Source organism: Gorilla gorilla, chromosome 9, assembly GCF_029281585.2.
Source record: "Gorilla gorilla gorilla isolate KB3781 chromosome 9, NHGRI_mGorGor1-v2.1_pri, whole genome shotgun sequence".
Classification (NCBI taxonomy): domain Eukaryota; kingdom Metazoa; phylum Chordata; class Mammalia; order Primates; family Hominidae; genus Gorilla; species Gorilla gorilla.
Genome location: NC_073233.2, coordinates 63,761,398 through 63,776,110, shown reverse-complemented (window position 1 = coordinate 63,776,110; position 14,713 = coordinate 63,761,398). Strand labels below are relative to the sequence as shown.

At 33.0% G+C, this 14,713-nt stretch overlaps 1 protein-coding gene across 1 annotated transcript; it reads right to left on the bottom strand.

Annotated features, from left to right (window-relative positions):
- Positions 1–8,953: 8,953 nt before the first annotated feature.
- LOC101140964 (olfactory receptor 8H3) lies at positions 8,954–12,910 on the bottom strand. Its single transcript, XM_055354962.2, has 2 exons — positions 12,609–12,910; positions 8,954–11,710 (listed from the first exon to the last, which is right to left on the bottom strand). The coding sequence occupies exon 2, from the start codon at positions 11,516–11,518 to the stop codon at positions 10,580–10,582; it is 939 nt and encodes a 312-aa protein (XP_055210937.2). The 5' UTR covers positions 11,519–11,710; positions 12,609–12,910; the 3' UTR covers positions 8,954–10,579.
- Between the last annotated feature and the right edge of the window lie 1,803 nt (positions 12,911–14,713).

Below are 14,713 nucleotides of genomic sequence, written 5' to 3'. Positions count from 1 at the left end.
ACTAGAGACTAGCACTGTTCTTTGTGACCTACTTATAACTATAGAGAGCAACCACAAAGCTCTTAAACATACCAGAATAAAATTGGAAATAAACTTAACCAAAGAAGTAAAATATCTCTACAATGTAAACTATAAAACATTGATGAAATAAATTGAAAAGGATACAAGAAAATCTAAAGATACACCATGTTCATGGATTGAAATAATCAATTATTATTAAGATGTTCATACAATCCAACACAATCTACAGATTAAAGCAATTCCTATCAAAATACCCATGCCATTCTTCACAGAAAGAGAGCGAAAATCGAAAAGTTTATACACCAAAGTGCATATCTTGCTTTCCACCATTTTGCTTCATATCCTGCTTACCCCAAAGGATTTGGAAACATTTTTACATTTATCCACATAGGTGTCTTAATTTTCCTAAAGAAACATCCCCACTCCCCAGAGGTGCCAAATAAATATTTATTGAAATCCATGTCATGATGAATTTTCTGCCTGCCAAAAATAATCATTACCTTATTGCAGTAGGAGGGGGAGGCTTTAAATTTAGAGATACAGATTTTTCTGGAAGAGGACTTCCCATGTGGATTCAGCTTGTGGATTGTATGTCAATTGTCTTTTTTCTTGGAAATAAATTAATTTGCTCATTTAAAAAAATGATGCAGGAAGCATACGAGTACTTTTTCTCTGAGCAACTTGGCTTTTTAAGTTTCTGTTATGCTTCAGTCATTACATCCAAAATGTTTGGGAGTTTCTTGCACAAAAAAAAAAAAATTAACCTTCAATGCACATACTACTCAGTTAGGCTGCTCTCTCACCTTCATGACCACCAACTGCTTGCTCTAGCTTTCATGGCCTGTGATCAGTACCTGGTCATTTGTAACCCTCCCTTGTATATGGTCACCATGTCCCCCCCAGGAGTCTGCATTCAGCTTATGCCTGCGTCCTATAGCTATAGCTTCCTGATGACATTTTCACATTATCCTCAGCTTTTGCCTCCCTTATTGCCCCTCTGTATCATTGATGTTCAATGGAAGCCTGTTCCTTATGTACTTAATGCTCAGAAAATTCTCTTGACACAGACAGGATGGCCTCTGTCTTCTACACAGCAGTCATTCCCATGTTGAACCCTTTGATCTGGAGCCTCAGGAACAAGGATGTGAAAGATGCCCTGAGGAAAGTCATTGTCAACAGAAACCAGGCATTATTTTGTTCATAAAATTAAGGAACAAACTTGAAAAAACAAAGGCATACATTCCTTCTGATCTGTTTTCTCCCTGTTAATAAAATTCATATAGATCTTAGTTGTCAACCAATAAAGATCTGCTCACTGTAAAGTGAAATAGTTCTCTTGTGTTCCTTGTAGGCAAATAATTACAATTACATGTAGAAGGTACCATAACAATTTACATCAAATTCTATTGCACACATAAATATACGTATATTTTTAAAATTGATTATCTCATCTGATAGCTACAAAACTATGTACTTGTCAAGAATACACAGAAGCAAAGGCATCCAGAACACCAAGTTTAAAGATTATTGGAGTGCTTTAATAATATATTGATAGGGGTAGCTTAACAAAAGACTTAAAATTAAATTCAAATGATATATTTCAAATTAAGTTGAATAATATTTTCCAATTAAATTACAATAAACTTAGACTAGTGGTTTTGACTAGAAGTGAGTTTCCCCACTAGAAAACATTTGGCAATTTCTGTAAATATTGTTCATTTCATGGTGTTGAGGTAGTGTGAACAAACGTTATTGCTATCTAGAGGACAGATGTTACTTAAGCTGCAAAATAATCTAAAATTCACAAGATAGCCCCTCACACAAAAAACTTACTCAGTCCAGAATGTTAATAGTGCCAATTCTGAGAAAGCCTACCTGAAAAATTGTTGTTTAATATCATTTGATTAATCATTGTTTCATTGATTTTAGTCAGGAGGAGAGTGCTTTTCCAGTCTTTTATAATATTGCTCTTTTCTTCTTTATTTCCTCTCTCAGTTATTAAGACTGATATTAAAATGGAAAGTTAAATCATGTTTTTTCCTTTCTTATCTGTCAGTTTTGATATCAAATATTCTGGGCCTTTTTGTCATTAGTACATAAATTTATTCTTTATTTTTATAGTTTTTAACTTTTATTTTGGATTCAGAGTCATATGTGCAGGTTTGTTATATAGATCAATTTCAGGACACCGGGGTTTGGTGTACAGATTATTTTGTCACCCAGATAATAAGTATAGCGCTTGATTGATACCTTTCCCTCCTCACCCTTCTTCTACTCTCCACCCTCAAGTAAGCCCCAGAGTCTGCTGTTCCCTTCTTTGTGTCCACATGTACTCAGTGTTTAGCTCCACTTGTAAGTGATAACATGTGGTATTCGGTTTTCTGTTGCTGTGTTAGTTCACTTAGAGTAATCCTCTCCAGCTCCATCCATGTTCCTGCAAAAGACATGATCTTGTCCTTTTTATGGCTGCATAGTATTCCAATGGTGTATATGCATCACATTTACTTTGTCAGTCTATCATGAATGGGCAGTGAGGTTGATTTCACGCTTTTGTTATTGTGAATAGTGCTGCAGTAAACATTCACAGGCATGTGTCTTTGTGATAGAATAATTTATATTCTTTGAGTAAATACCCAGCAATGGGATTGCTGGGTCAAACTGCAGTTCTATTTTTAGGTTTTAGAGGAATCACATTGCTTTCCACAATGGTTGAATAATATACACTCCCGCCAACAGTGTATAAGTATTCCCTTTTCTCCATAACCTCATCAGCACCTGTTATTGTTTTGATTTTTTAATAATAGCTATTCTCACTTATAAGTGAGAACATGCGATATTTGTTGTTCTGTTCCTAGATCAGTTTACTAAGGATAGGGAGCTAAATGAGAAGAACACATGGACACATAGAGGGGAACAACACACACTGGAGCCTGTCTGAGGGTAGAGAGTGGGAGGAGGGAGAGCATTAGGAAAAATATCTAATGGGTACTAGGCTTAATAACTGGGTGATAAAATAATCTGTATTACAAACCCCCATGACACAAGTTTACCTATGTAGCAAACCTGCACATATACCCCTGAACTTAAATGTTAAAAAATAATAATAACCATTCTCAATGGGGTGAGATGGCATCTCACTGTCATTTTGATTTGCATACCTCCAATGATCAGTGATATTGAGGTTTTATTCATATGCTTATTGGCCACATGTATGTCTTCTTTTGAAAAATGCCTGTTTAAGTCCTTTGTCCACTTTTTAATGGAATTTTTTTTTCTTGTAAATTTGTTTAAACTCTTTATATATGCTGGATATTAGACCTTTGTCAGTGGCACTGAATGCAAAATTTTTCTCCCATTCTGTAGGTTGTCTATTTACTCTGTTGAGAATTTCTTTTGCTGTGCAGAAGCTCTTTAGTTTAGTTAGATACCTTGTCAATTTTTGCTTTTGTTTGGGTTGCTTTTGGTGTCTTCATCATGAAATTTTTGCCCATTCCTTTGTCCAGAATAATACTGCCTAGGATGTCTTCTAGGGTTTTTAGAGTTTTGGGTTTACAGTGAAGTCTTTAATCCATCTCAAGTTAAATTTTGTATAGAGTGCAAGAAAGGGGTCCAGTTTCAATCTTCTGCATATGGCTAGCCAGTTATCCTAGCACCATTTATTGAATACTGAGTTCTCTTCCCATCGCTTGTTTTCGTCAGCTTTGTCAAAGATCAGATAATTGTAAGTTTGTTGCCTTAGTTCAGGGTTCTCTATTCTGTTCCATTGGTCTATGTGCCTGTTTTTGTACCAGAACCATGCTGTTTTGGTTACTGTATCCCTGTAGTGTAGTGTGAAGTTGGGGAATGTGATGCCTCCAGCTTTGTTCTTTTTTACTTTTTTTAATCATTACCTTGGCTATTTGGGACCTTTTTTGGTTTCGTATAAATTTTATAATAGTTTTTTCCAGTCCTTTGAAGAAAGTCACTGGTAGTTTGGTACGAATAGCATTGATTTGGGCAGTATGTCCACATCAATGATATTGATTCTTTCTATCCATGAGCATGAAATGTTTTTCTATTTGTTTGTGTCATCTTTGATTTCTTTGAGCAGTGTTTTGTAATTGTCATTATAAAACTCTTTCATCTTCCTACTCTATTGCTAGATATTTTACTATTTCTGTGGCAATTGTGAATGGGATTGTGTTCCTAATTTGGCTCTCAGCTTGGCTGTTTGGTGGATAGGAATGCTAGTGATTTTTATACATTGGTTTTGTATCCTGAAACTTATGTAGTTTTATTTTATTAAACATGAAGAAACAATGCACACAAACCTTAAATAATTTGCTCGATGCCACATGGTTCTTAAGAGTGATGTGAGATTCAAACCTAACTTAGCTAACTACAGAGTTCCTTTTGCTTGTTATATATGGATTGAAAGAATTGACTGATCTTTTTACCGTACCAACTTACATTTTGCTTCTAACAATACTTTAGGAAACATTATCAGTTTTCCTATAGCCACTGACAGAAATAAGAGAAAAAGAATGCACTTAAAAATATTGGTGAAGTGGTTTCTACTAAACCTAATAAACTTGCTAATTTATTCCACTCATTGGTATATAAAGAGTTTACAGGTTTTGGCAGTCAGTGATCAAAAAGATAAAGACAAAAAAAAGAAAGAAAGAGAGGAGAAAAAAAGAGCAAAGAACTAAAAATATTAAGAGAAGAGTAGATGTGATGAGTTATATCTGGATAGATTATGAGATCCCATTCAAGATGCAGAATGAGATACTGCAGTGGTAAGGGTGGATTTACCCAGAAGAGCAATATTTGAAGTCTTACCAATGGGTAGGATTCAAAGGGTATACAGAGCTTCTCTTTCCACATAGGGTGTAGAAAGCTACAAAGAACCTTGCTCCCAACCTATTTAAAACACTTCAGTTAACCTATGAAGTCATAATTGTTGTGAGTCTATCTTGGAACTAAGGCTGTGCTGCAAATGGGACACATGAACTGTTTCACTTTTGACAAAGGGTGAGAGAAAGATGAGGCCACCATACAGTCATGTAGGAATAAATTAGCTAAATTAAAAAAAAAAAGAAAAATCCAAGTGTGTACTATTGAGAAAATCAGAAAGTTCTAGATTGAAAGGATTTACATTCACTCTTAAAAGTTTTCTCTGCAGGCCCCTTCCAAATGCTTATGAGATTTACTAATAACATCAATTTTTCAAATACAGATGCTCCTGATTGTTGTTGACTAAAGAGCATTTACAACTACAAGAATAAACGTTATAGTGGAGAGAGTAAGGAACATGCATAAATATGACAGAAATTTCATCAGATAGTGACTACAGGAAGTGTCCAGTGAAGTACTGGGCCACCCACCCAACTCTCCAAACACACGCTCACAATATTGCAGACAAAGAATTCATTCAACCAGCTTATCGGTGGAGTCCATAAGGATGAGGAAACAATTTGTGAACCTGAAGATGAACCAATAGTAATTTATCAAAGAGAAAGAAAGTTAAAGAAAAAAAGTTGCAACAAAAGTATACAAGAACTCTATGGCAATGTCAAGTAGTCTAATAACAAACAGAAGAATAATGGAGAAGAACGGAAGCTTGAGAAGCATTTGAAGATACAGTGGTGAATAATTTTGTAAAAGTGAGAAATCCATCAAACCATTGGTCCAAGAAGGTAAGAGGATCCCAGGAAGAGGATCCCAGGAAGGAGACATACAAAAAGTGAAACTAAATGAAGCCTATTTTCAGGAAAATAAATACACATACATACACACCTACACACATGCTCAGTGCCTACTTATGCTGAAATAATTGATAATCAAGAGACTTGTGCTCCAACTATTTTTGAAGTAGAGGGTCTGTAATAACATAAAAAAACATGGCTTCACACAAATAAAGAAATAGCACTAAAAATGTATAACTGAAAATAAAAAATAACAAATATTGGACATTTTAATTGCTTTAAAAAATAAATATCTAGCAAAACTATGCTGGTGCATTCTGGGTTTAAACCACACGTAACAGTAAAATTTATCACAAAAAATAGCAAAATGAATGGAAGAGAAGATCTGACTTGACATTACCCTAAGGGTCTTATGTGAAAAGATATGTTGTAGATTATTTTATTTAAACTATAATACATAAACCGTGCATTTCATAATTCAGGGTCACCACCAAGAAGAGAGAGGATAAATATTACCAATATCAGGAATGAAATAAGGCATTTTATTATGGTCCCCACAAGTATGGAAAGAAAAGAAGAATATTATAAACAATATTTTGCTAATAAACTTAAATGAAAAGTACTTAAATGAAAACTGTTAAATGAAAAGTACAATTCTCTAAAGAAGCTTACATCAGAAGAAATGGGTAACCAGGGTAGTCCTATGCCAACTTAATAAATTGAATACATTCATAAAAACCATCCATATGAACAGTGAGCTTGAAATTGCCTTCCCAGTGTCAAAAAATCTCACCTTTTCTTCTGACTGGAATGTGGACAACGTACTAGATTAACTCTCTTCAATAACATAGAAGAGGACAACATCAAGGAGAAAATAGAGCAATAACACAAAAGAACCTGTGTCCTAGGATTGCCTTGTGAAAAACAGCTCCCACAAAGTCTAGTCAGATCAAGAGTAATAGGATAAAACAGAGAAAATTCTGCAGGTTATATTTAAGAATACTTCTGTTGTAGTTGGGTCTCTCTGTTTCTGAATCATTTTAATTTTTTTTTATTTTTTGGATCAGAAAATCCTGTATTCTGATAAATACAAATTTTCTCGCCAGCATCATCCCATCAATATAATAATTAATATATTATTACTATTTTCATCTAGCCATAATTATTTGGAAGTAAAAATAGCTGTTCATATCTTGCTATGCTGAATTACAGGTTTTTTCATACTTATATGGCACTTTGGCAGGACACTAAGAACCAGAGGACTATGTCTTCAGTTAGACAATATCTTACATAAACTGGTCTTTCTTTACTGAGTTATTTTTCTGTAAATTGGACTGTACGTATATATTTGAGATTTAGCTAGTACTGGCAAAATCACACCATCCTCCATCAGCAGCCCTAGAGAATGTATATTAGCAGCATATACCTTTTAACAACCTCTGTTTTTTTAATGTCTTTAAAAATATATCAAATTCTATTTGTTTCAATGAGATTATAGTAGTAAACCATCGTATTTTTTAAAAAGTGGGAGAAGTTATTGAATCTCTCTGTGTTCCAGTTTCATGATCTATAAAATTCAGTCTTCAAATACATTTATTAAGGTACTGTTCTAGGTACTGGGGGAAAGTCCTATGCTCAGAGCTTACACGATAATAGGGGAAAACTGACACAAAATAAAAGGCATGATAAAAATATTTAGAACATCAGATGGGAATAACTGCTATGAAAAAAAAGAACGTTTGAAAGAGGATGTGAACAGGTACCAGTTTTAATAGGGTGGTGAGAGATTTTCTTGTCAATAAAAGGATAAGAAAAAAATCATGCAGTTATCTTTGGGGAAAAAAAGTTTCAGGAAAAAGAAAATGGAAAATTTCGGGCAGTATTTCAGAAATATTATATAGGGTTTGTGAAGAAAAATTATGATCTAACCTGCTGTTTAACAGTATAACTCTGGCTCCTACATTGAGATTAGACTCAAGAGGAATAAGAAAAAAAGTTGGGTGCATTCTACAATATTGAAGCAATAATTCTGAAGTGGAAAATATAGTTATCTTGGCCACAATGGCGACAAAAACATGTTAAAACAGACACCAAATATAGTCTATATTTAGAATCACCTTAATATGCTGATGGAAAGGAAGTAAAGTGTGTTCAATAAGAAGAAAATTCCAAGAAAATTCTTAAGTCTGCTTGAACAAGTAAAGGGTGGTTTTCCATTAATGTGAGATTAAACTTTACATATTGCTAAGTACTGACCTGACAGTTAAATTATAACAATAAATTATGTTAATTAGATATACATAAAGCCTTTGAATATTGCCTGACCATGGAAAGTGCTCAGAAAAATATATTATTACTGTTTTCCTCTAGCCATAATTATGTGGAAGTAAAAATAGCTGTTTATATCTTCCCATACTCAATTACAGGGTTTTTTTCATATTTATATCATAGGGCATTTTGGCATGACACTATGAACCAGACAACTATGTCTTCAATTAGAAAATATCTTACATAAAATATACTTTACACCAATATAATAGGGAAAGTATAGGCCAAATGTGAACAGTCTAAATCTTTCATGTTGTGCATAGATTATTGTATACTTTTTAATAACATTATGTGAATATGTTTTAGCCTATGTTATGAAGATGATAGGGTGGTCCTCATTAAATTAGAATGTAAGCAATTTCTCACCATGTGTTGACCACAAAGTGATAGATTCTGTTGGCCATCTTTGCAACCCAAATTGACAGGATCCATTTTCTAAATCATAGAAGTAGACATAAATGAAAGCAAGATAAAACCATAGCTTATAGAAATAAATAGAAAAATGGAAAGAATCTGTAAATACATGAACTTACATTATGCATTTATTAGATAAGAATGAGCCAAAAACATATTATTAAATAATAAATGTCGATTAAATACTTATTTCTAATTGCAAATGAAAACAAATACAGGGATCTATAAATACATATTCCTGAAAAAATGAATATCAAAGCAAAAATTAAATTATAATAATTTTACATGGCATTAATACTTGATAAACAAAATTGTGAAATAAATTAAGAAAGAGGAAACAATATGTATTTAAAAGATTTGAATAAATTAGTTGACCGTTTGAATTAGTGAAATTTTATTAAAATGTTAACTCCTAAAATAGAGGATACAGTCTATTTTAAACATTCAAAATGCACTTAGAAAAAATCAAATATAATTTTATAAACAAAACAAATTTCAATATATAAATGAAAACAATCTATCTAGTAACTGTTACAAAAGTTTAAACAAAAAAGACAAATACTTGGAAAATAAAAACTAGCTTCTAAAATATCCTTTAAATAGCAGATAAAAACAAAACTGTGTTTCCAGAATATGTAAGGAAAACATTTAAAAATAAAAGACATTTAAGCACACTACCTGACTAAAATTGATGGGATGTCACAACAACTGAATTCATTGTCAATTCTTTGCTTTACATCTTTTCTGTATTGAAATGTAAAATCAATGAATAAAGCATTTAAGTCAAGGAGTTATTTTAAAACTGAAACAAACCTGTAGAAAACAGGAGAAAGGCAATGATTTTTAAAAACACACAGGATTTTAATAAAGAAGCAATTTGACACATTACAGAAATCCAGTTTTCACCTGTTTAGCATGCAAAGGACATATCACTGCATGTAGATTTTTTAATGTGATGAATTTATATTTCAAGTCCAAAACATTGTGAAATGAGACTTGATTGTGCCCATGTATCAAGAAAAACTTTGTTAGATTTGTCGATGACAAAGAGATTATCTAATGTTAAACTTGTAAATGAATACAGAAAGCTGAAAATCAGTATGTAGAAAGTGATAGAAATTTTTGTTTATATGCGTTATATATGTGCACATATTTGAAACTATTGATCTAGAAAAACATGCACAAAACTCAATATTTGTTTTTCTAAAACTGAAAACAAGTTTATTAGAGAAGTAAATAAACAAAAGAATGGCTACTCCACAGGAAGAGCAGCCAAAACTCAATATTTGAAGAGGATTTCTATTTTCTTCAATATTTTATAATATTTTCAAATTTTCTCTAACACTATATTAATATATGCTATTTTTTCTATAACATAATTCTACTGAAATATTTTACTTCTGAAATCCAAAATTGTGAGCTGCTGATTTTTTTTCTTTTTAGTTCTGTCAGTTAAATTAACCAAAAGTAATTTGTAAAACATGAGTTTACATTCTTGAAAAAAGGCATTGTGCAGTAATGTAGGTCTTCTAATGATAAGGGGAAGCATTAATTATTATCGCTTTAAATACTCTACAACTACCCTCTGATCAGATTTGGAGTTATTATTTATCTTGCGCACTTAGGGAAAGGAGGCTTAAGCTTTAGGTAACATATTAATGGCTATACAGCTAAAAGGGTAGCATATTTAGAATCTAACTCTTGGAAAATTTTATTCCAAAGTAAGTACTCCTACCCACTCTGCTATGATTCTTCCCCACATAATAAATGGAATAACATCTAAAACTATTATCAGCGTGTCTCAAATATTCTTTCCATAATAAATTTATCTACAATTGAAGCATACATAAGAATTTGAATAATATAATTAAAAATGACAACCATATTTTCTTATTTTCCACATCAGTTGCTTCAAAACATGACACACATATTATGATTCTAATTACCATTTGGATTTCTAAAAACATATGCCTTGAAATGTTTTAAATCATGTTTAGTCAAGCAAAGAGCAGCACAACAGAAATGCAAATAAATTAAAGGATTCAATTGTTTTTATAGAGAGACTAAGAAAATACCCAATAGGAATGAAAGAAAAGATGAGATTAAATGTTCCATTTCTGCTATTTTAACTACCTGGAGTCCTGTCTTCTCTGCATGACTCTAATGAGAGCATTTTTCACTTCGTTGTTTCTAAGACTATAAATGAGTGGATTCAGCATGGGAATCACAATAGTATAAAACACAGAAGCCACTTGATCTCTTCCCAAGGAATAAGACTTTCTTGGCTTTAAGTAAGTAAAAATCATAGTTCCATAGAAGATGGTGACTCCCAAGAGATGAGAGACGCAAGTAGAGAAAGCTTTCTGCTTTCCTGAAGTGGAATTAATTTTCAGGATGGTAGAGAGAATGGACACATAGGATGCAGATATTGTGATAAGGGACACCATCAGGGTGGAACCAGCGATAATGAATATCAGCATTTCAGGGTTGTCTGTGTCAGTGCAGGACAGAGCTAAAATTGGGGAAGTGTCACAGAAAAAGTGATGAATTATGTTTGAGTCACAGAAATGCAATCTGCTGATGGAAACCACATTGACAAAGGAGTCCATAAAGCCAATCACATAAGGCCCAGTGATGAGAGCGAGGCAGAGCCTTTTGGACATAATAACTGGGTAGTGTAGAGGACTGCAGATCGCTGCATAGCGATCATAGGCCATTGAGGAGAGAAGATAACATTCAGCAGTACCCAAGAAGACAAAAAAGAACATCTGGGCAAAGCAGCCTGTGAAGGAAATATAGTTGGAAGTCAGTAAGTTCGCTAAGGTTTTAGGTGTGATGACAGTTGAGTAACTGAGGTCAATAAATGACAGGTGAGTAAGGAAAAAATACATGGGAGTGTGAAGCCGGAGGTCCAGGCGGATTATCAATATCATCCCCACATTCCCCAGCATAGTAATTAGGTATATCAGGAGAAATAGCATAAACAGAGCCATCTGGACCTCTTCAGAGTCTGACAGTCCCGTAAGGATGAAGTCAGCCACATTTGTGTCATTCCTTCTACCCATCATGTTCACCTGCTCTAAACTGCTGAGAAATCAAAGCTGATACGTAGCAGGGGCGCCTGTAATTCCAGCTACTGGAGAAGCTGAGGCAGGAGAATCGCTTGAACATGGGAGGCGGAGGTTGCAGTGAGCCGGAGGTTGCAGTGAGCTGGGATCACACTATTGCATTGCAGCCCCAGCAACTGTGCCAGACTCCGACTCAAAAAAAATAAACAAAACAATAAAAAAAAAATTTTTGTTTATATGAATGACCTAGCATTTAATAATTAGTTTAACCTTCTACAAATTGCTAATAAATTTATAGAATATGACTAAAGAGACTAATTTTATTGCCAATACAGATATAAGTTCAAATTAACATTTGCATATGTTATAATAAAATGTAGCATATTGCATAATTAGAATGAACCTGACATTGTTCTGAATGGCTTCCTTTATTAACATATTTAATCCACCTGAAAATATTATACCATAGATACTACTATTATCCACATAGTTTAGGTGAGGAAAAAAAGAGTATGGAAGGTTGGAGTAACTTATCCAAAGTCGGATCAATTCAATGTTGACACTGATTCTACAAAGATATATTCCTTCAGAGAGAAGGCTTATAATACTACAATCTCGTTTATAAATAATTTCAGAAAACTTGAGAAAAGAGGTAGATATGTAATAAAAAATGAGAGGAAACAGTTTTATTATATAATTTACTGCCCTTTTGTTTCCAATATTATTTAATAATAATTTTCAATAAATTTCACCCTTGGGGATTTTAGTCAGCTACACTAAAATTATAGACAATATATAAGTATTAATTTATAAAAGATGTGATGTTTTCCTGAGATAACTAATCAAAATCTAATTTCTTCCAAAAAATTATATTTTCAAAATGTATACTTTGCTTGTAGACTCTGATTCTGACAACTCTACATTTGTTTCACAAACCCTGACATTACTTAGGGTAGAGAGTAAATGATATGTGTATATATTAATATATACATTAATATATATTAATATATTATTCTGAGAAAGTCCCCATTTTATTTCATCTGAAGTAAAATGTGAAACAAAATCTTCCAATTTTGAGAATAATACTTACTGTGTGTGAGTCAACATTCATGAAAAAACTTTCTTCTTATATTATCTGTATGGAAATTTGTCAACTTCAAATTTTTGTTATAAATAAAATATGAAAACTAAGGAGATGAAAATTTTTATAATATTTGTTTTCCTTGAGATAAGTTGTTTTTACATTTTGGTGCATTCATTATGTTTTATTCTGAGTTAAGATAAACCAATCTAGAAATTTTGTTTAGGTTCTGGTCTAATGGAAAGATTACCAAGAAGTTATGTGTCAAAGAAGACCGGCAGCCACTGTGACCATAAGGAGATTATTCTTTCCCTCTCACTCGGATAATTCCAGAGGATCTCATATACCAGAGGCTGATGACAATGCACCTTTTTGTAGGCCCTGGGGGCCATTTGCCAAGGCAGATTGTTTGGCATGTTTCCAAGCATAAAAGTTCAACGACTAAATGTAGCCATGTTAGGCTTTGTGCAAAGATTTTCCTTTTTACCTTAGAAGCCACACAAATGAAGGAAATTATGAATTGGTCTTTTCTTGTGATGTTCTCAATATTTTACAGGGGTGGTGGAGAAGGCATTTCCAGAAAAAATAGTTACTCTGTGACTGACATCATCAAAGATGGAATAATACATTTTTCACAATTAAATTTCTTAATATTTAAAAGTGCAATACTATCATAGATGTAAACCATGTTAATTGGAAAAGAATCAGAAGATAACAAAATTCAAAAAAAGTAAATGAAAACAGTTCAAAACTGTCGTTAACATTTTGTTAACATTATAATTTTTCCTAATTATTTTCCTTTGTGCCTTATTTGTACATGTACTTATAGATGGCATAACAATTATTGTACTATACAGTCAGTGTCTTTTGCTCATTTAATAACCAAAATTTTATGCTATGCCACGAGCTGTCTTATATTAACCGTTTATCAAACACACAACTCTACGGTTCATGTATTGGTTAGTGCCCCGTAACTTACTAAGTTAGCTATGCGTTTACGAGCTGATAAACAGACATTTTGAAGCATTATCAGAAAACGGTGTAGGTTATTCATTCTGGTGTGGTGGTGTCACCTAATTCATCTACATGCAATATTTGTGCACTATGTTTTGCTGTTTTCATGTACTTTGTAAAATTTTATGAAACAAAAGTGAGAGCAGAAAGACAAAATCAGCCCTGAGACTAATAGACATTTTATAATTAATTTAGTAGCCCAAAACTTACTTCCTCCATATATAGTCAGGTCAATTTTTTCCTTAAATATGAGTTAAAATTAAAATATAAAAAGAGAGCTGAAATATTCTACTGAGAATTATTTGTCCAAGATGAGGAAGCAAGGGAAGATTCTGAAACAATATAAAATGTGAATCAGAGTAAAATATTAAAGTGAATCTTAAGTCATTATAATAAAATCAATTTCATGTAAATTTTAAAGTGAGTCTAGAAGGAAAAAGGAAAGCATGCCCATAATCTAGAATTTCAGGAGATAATCTGTTGGTAGGTATAAAGCGCTACATTTGTATGTATTTATTGTACCTTTGATGAGTTTTGGGAAGAGCGATTGTATTCACCAGAAATTTAGTGCTCCTGAGACAGGTTGATTTGAAGATTTAAAAGCCAGCATCACACTCTTTAACAATAGATAACATTAGGGTTTAAGCCAAATAAGAGGCAAAAGGTGACTATGTCAAAACTACCTCAATAGGCTTGGTGATCGTAAAATCTCCGTGAGCAAGGGATTTTCTTGCTTGACGTTTTTCTAACATTGAAAACCATTTTGTTCAGGTTCAGAGTTGTTTATCATGGCAGGAAAATTATTTTCCCATTTACTAAGTCATTGCTGAAGCCTAATTCTGACCAGAGATTTTAAATCTCTTTCAATTTAAATGATGAAATAATGTAATGTCCTAGCTAGTTATAATTTTTATGATTTATTTATTTATTTAGACACAGAGTCTCACTTTGTTGCCCAGGCTGGAGTGCAGTTGTGCTATCTCGGCTCATTGTAACGTCCACCTCCTGGGCTCAAGAGATACTCCTGCCTCATCCTCCCAAGTAGCTGGGACTACAGGTGAACTCGCCACCAGGCTCAGCTAATTTTTTGTGGTCTTTGT

Bases quoted from the DNA above. Each gene is read 5' to 3' on its own strand.
- LOC101140964 (XM_055354962.2), bottom strand. From the start codon at position 11,518: ATGATGGGTAGAAGGAATGACACAAATGTGGCTGACTTCATCCTTACG.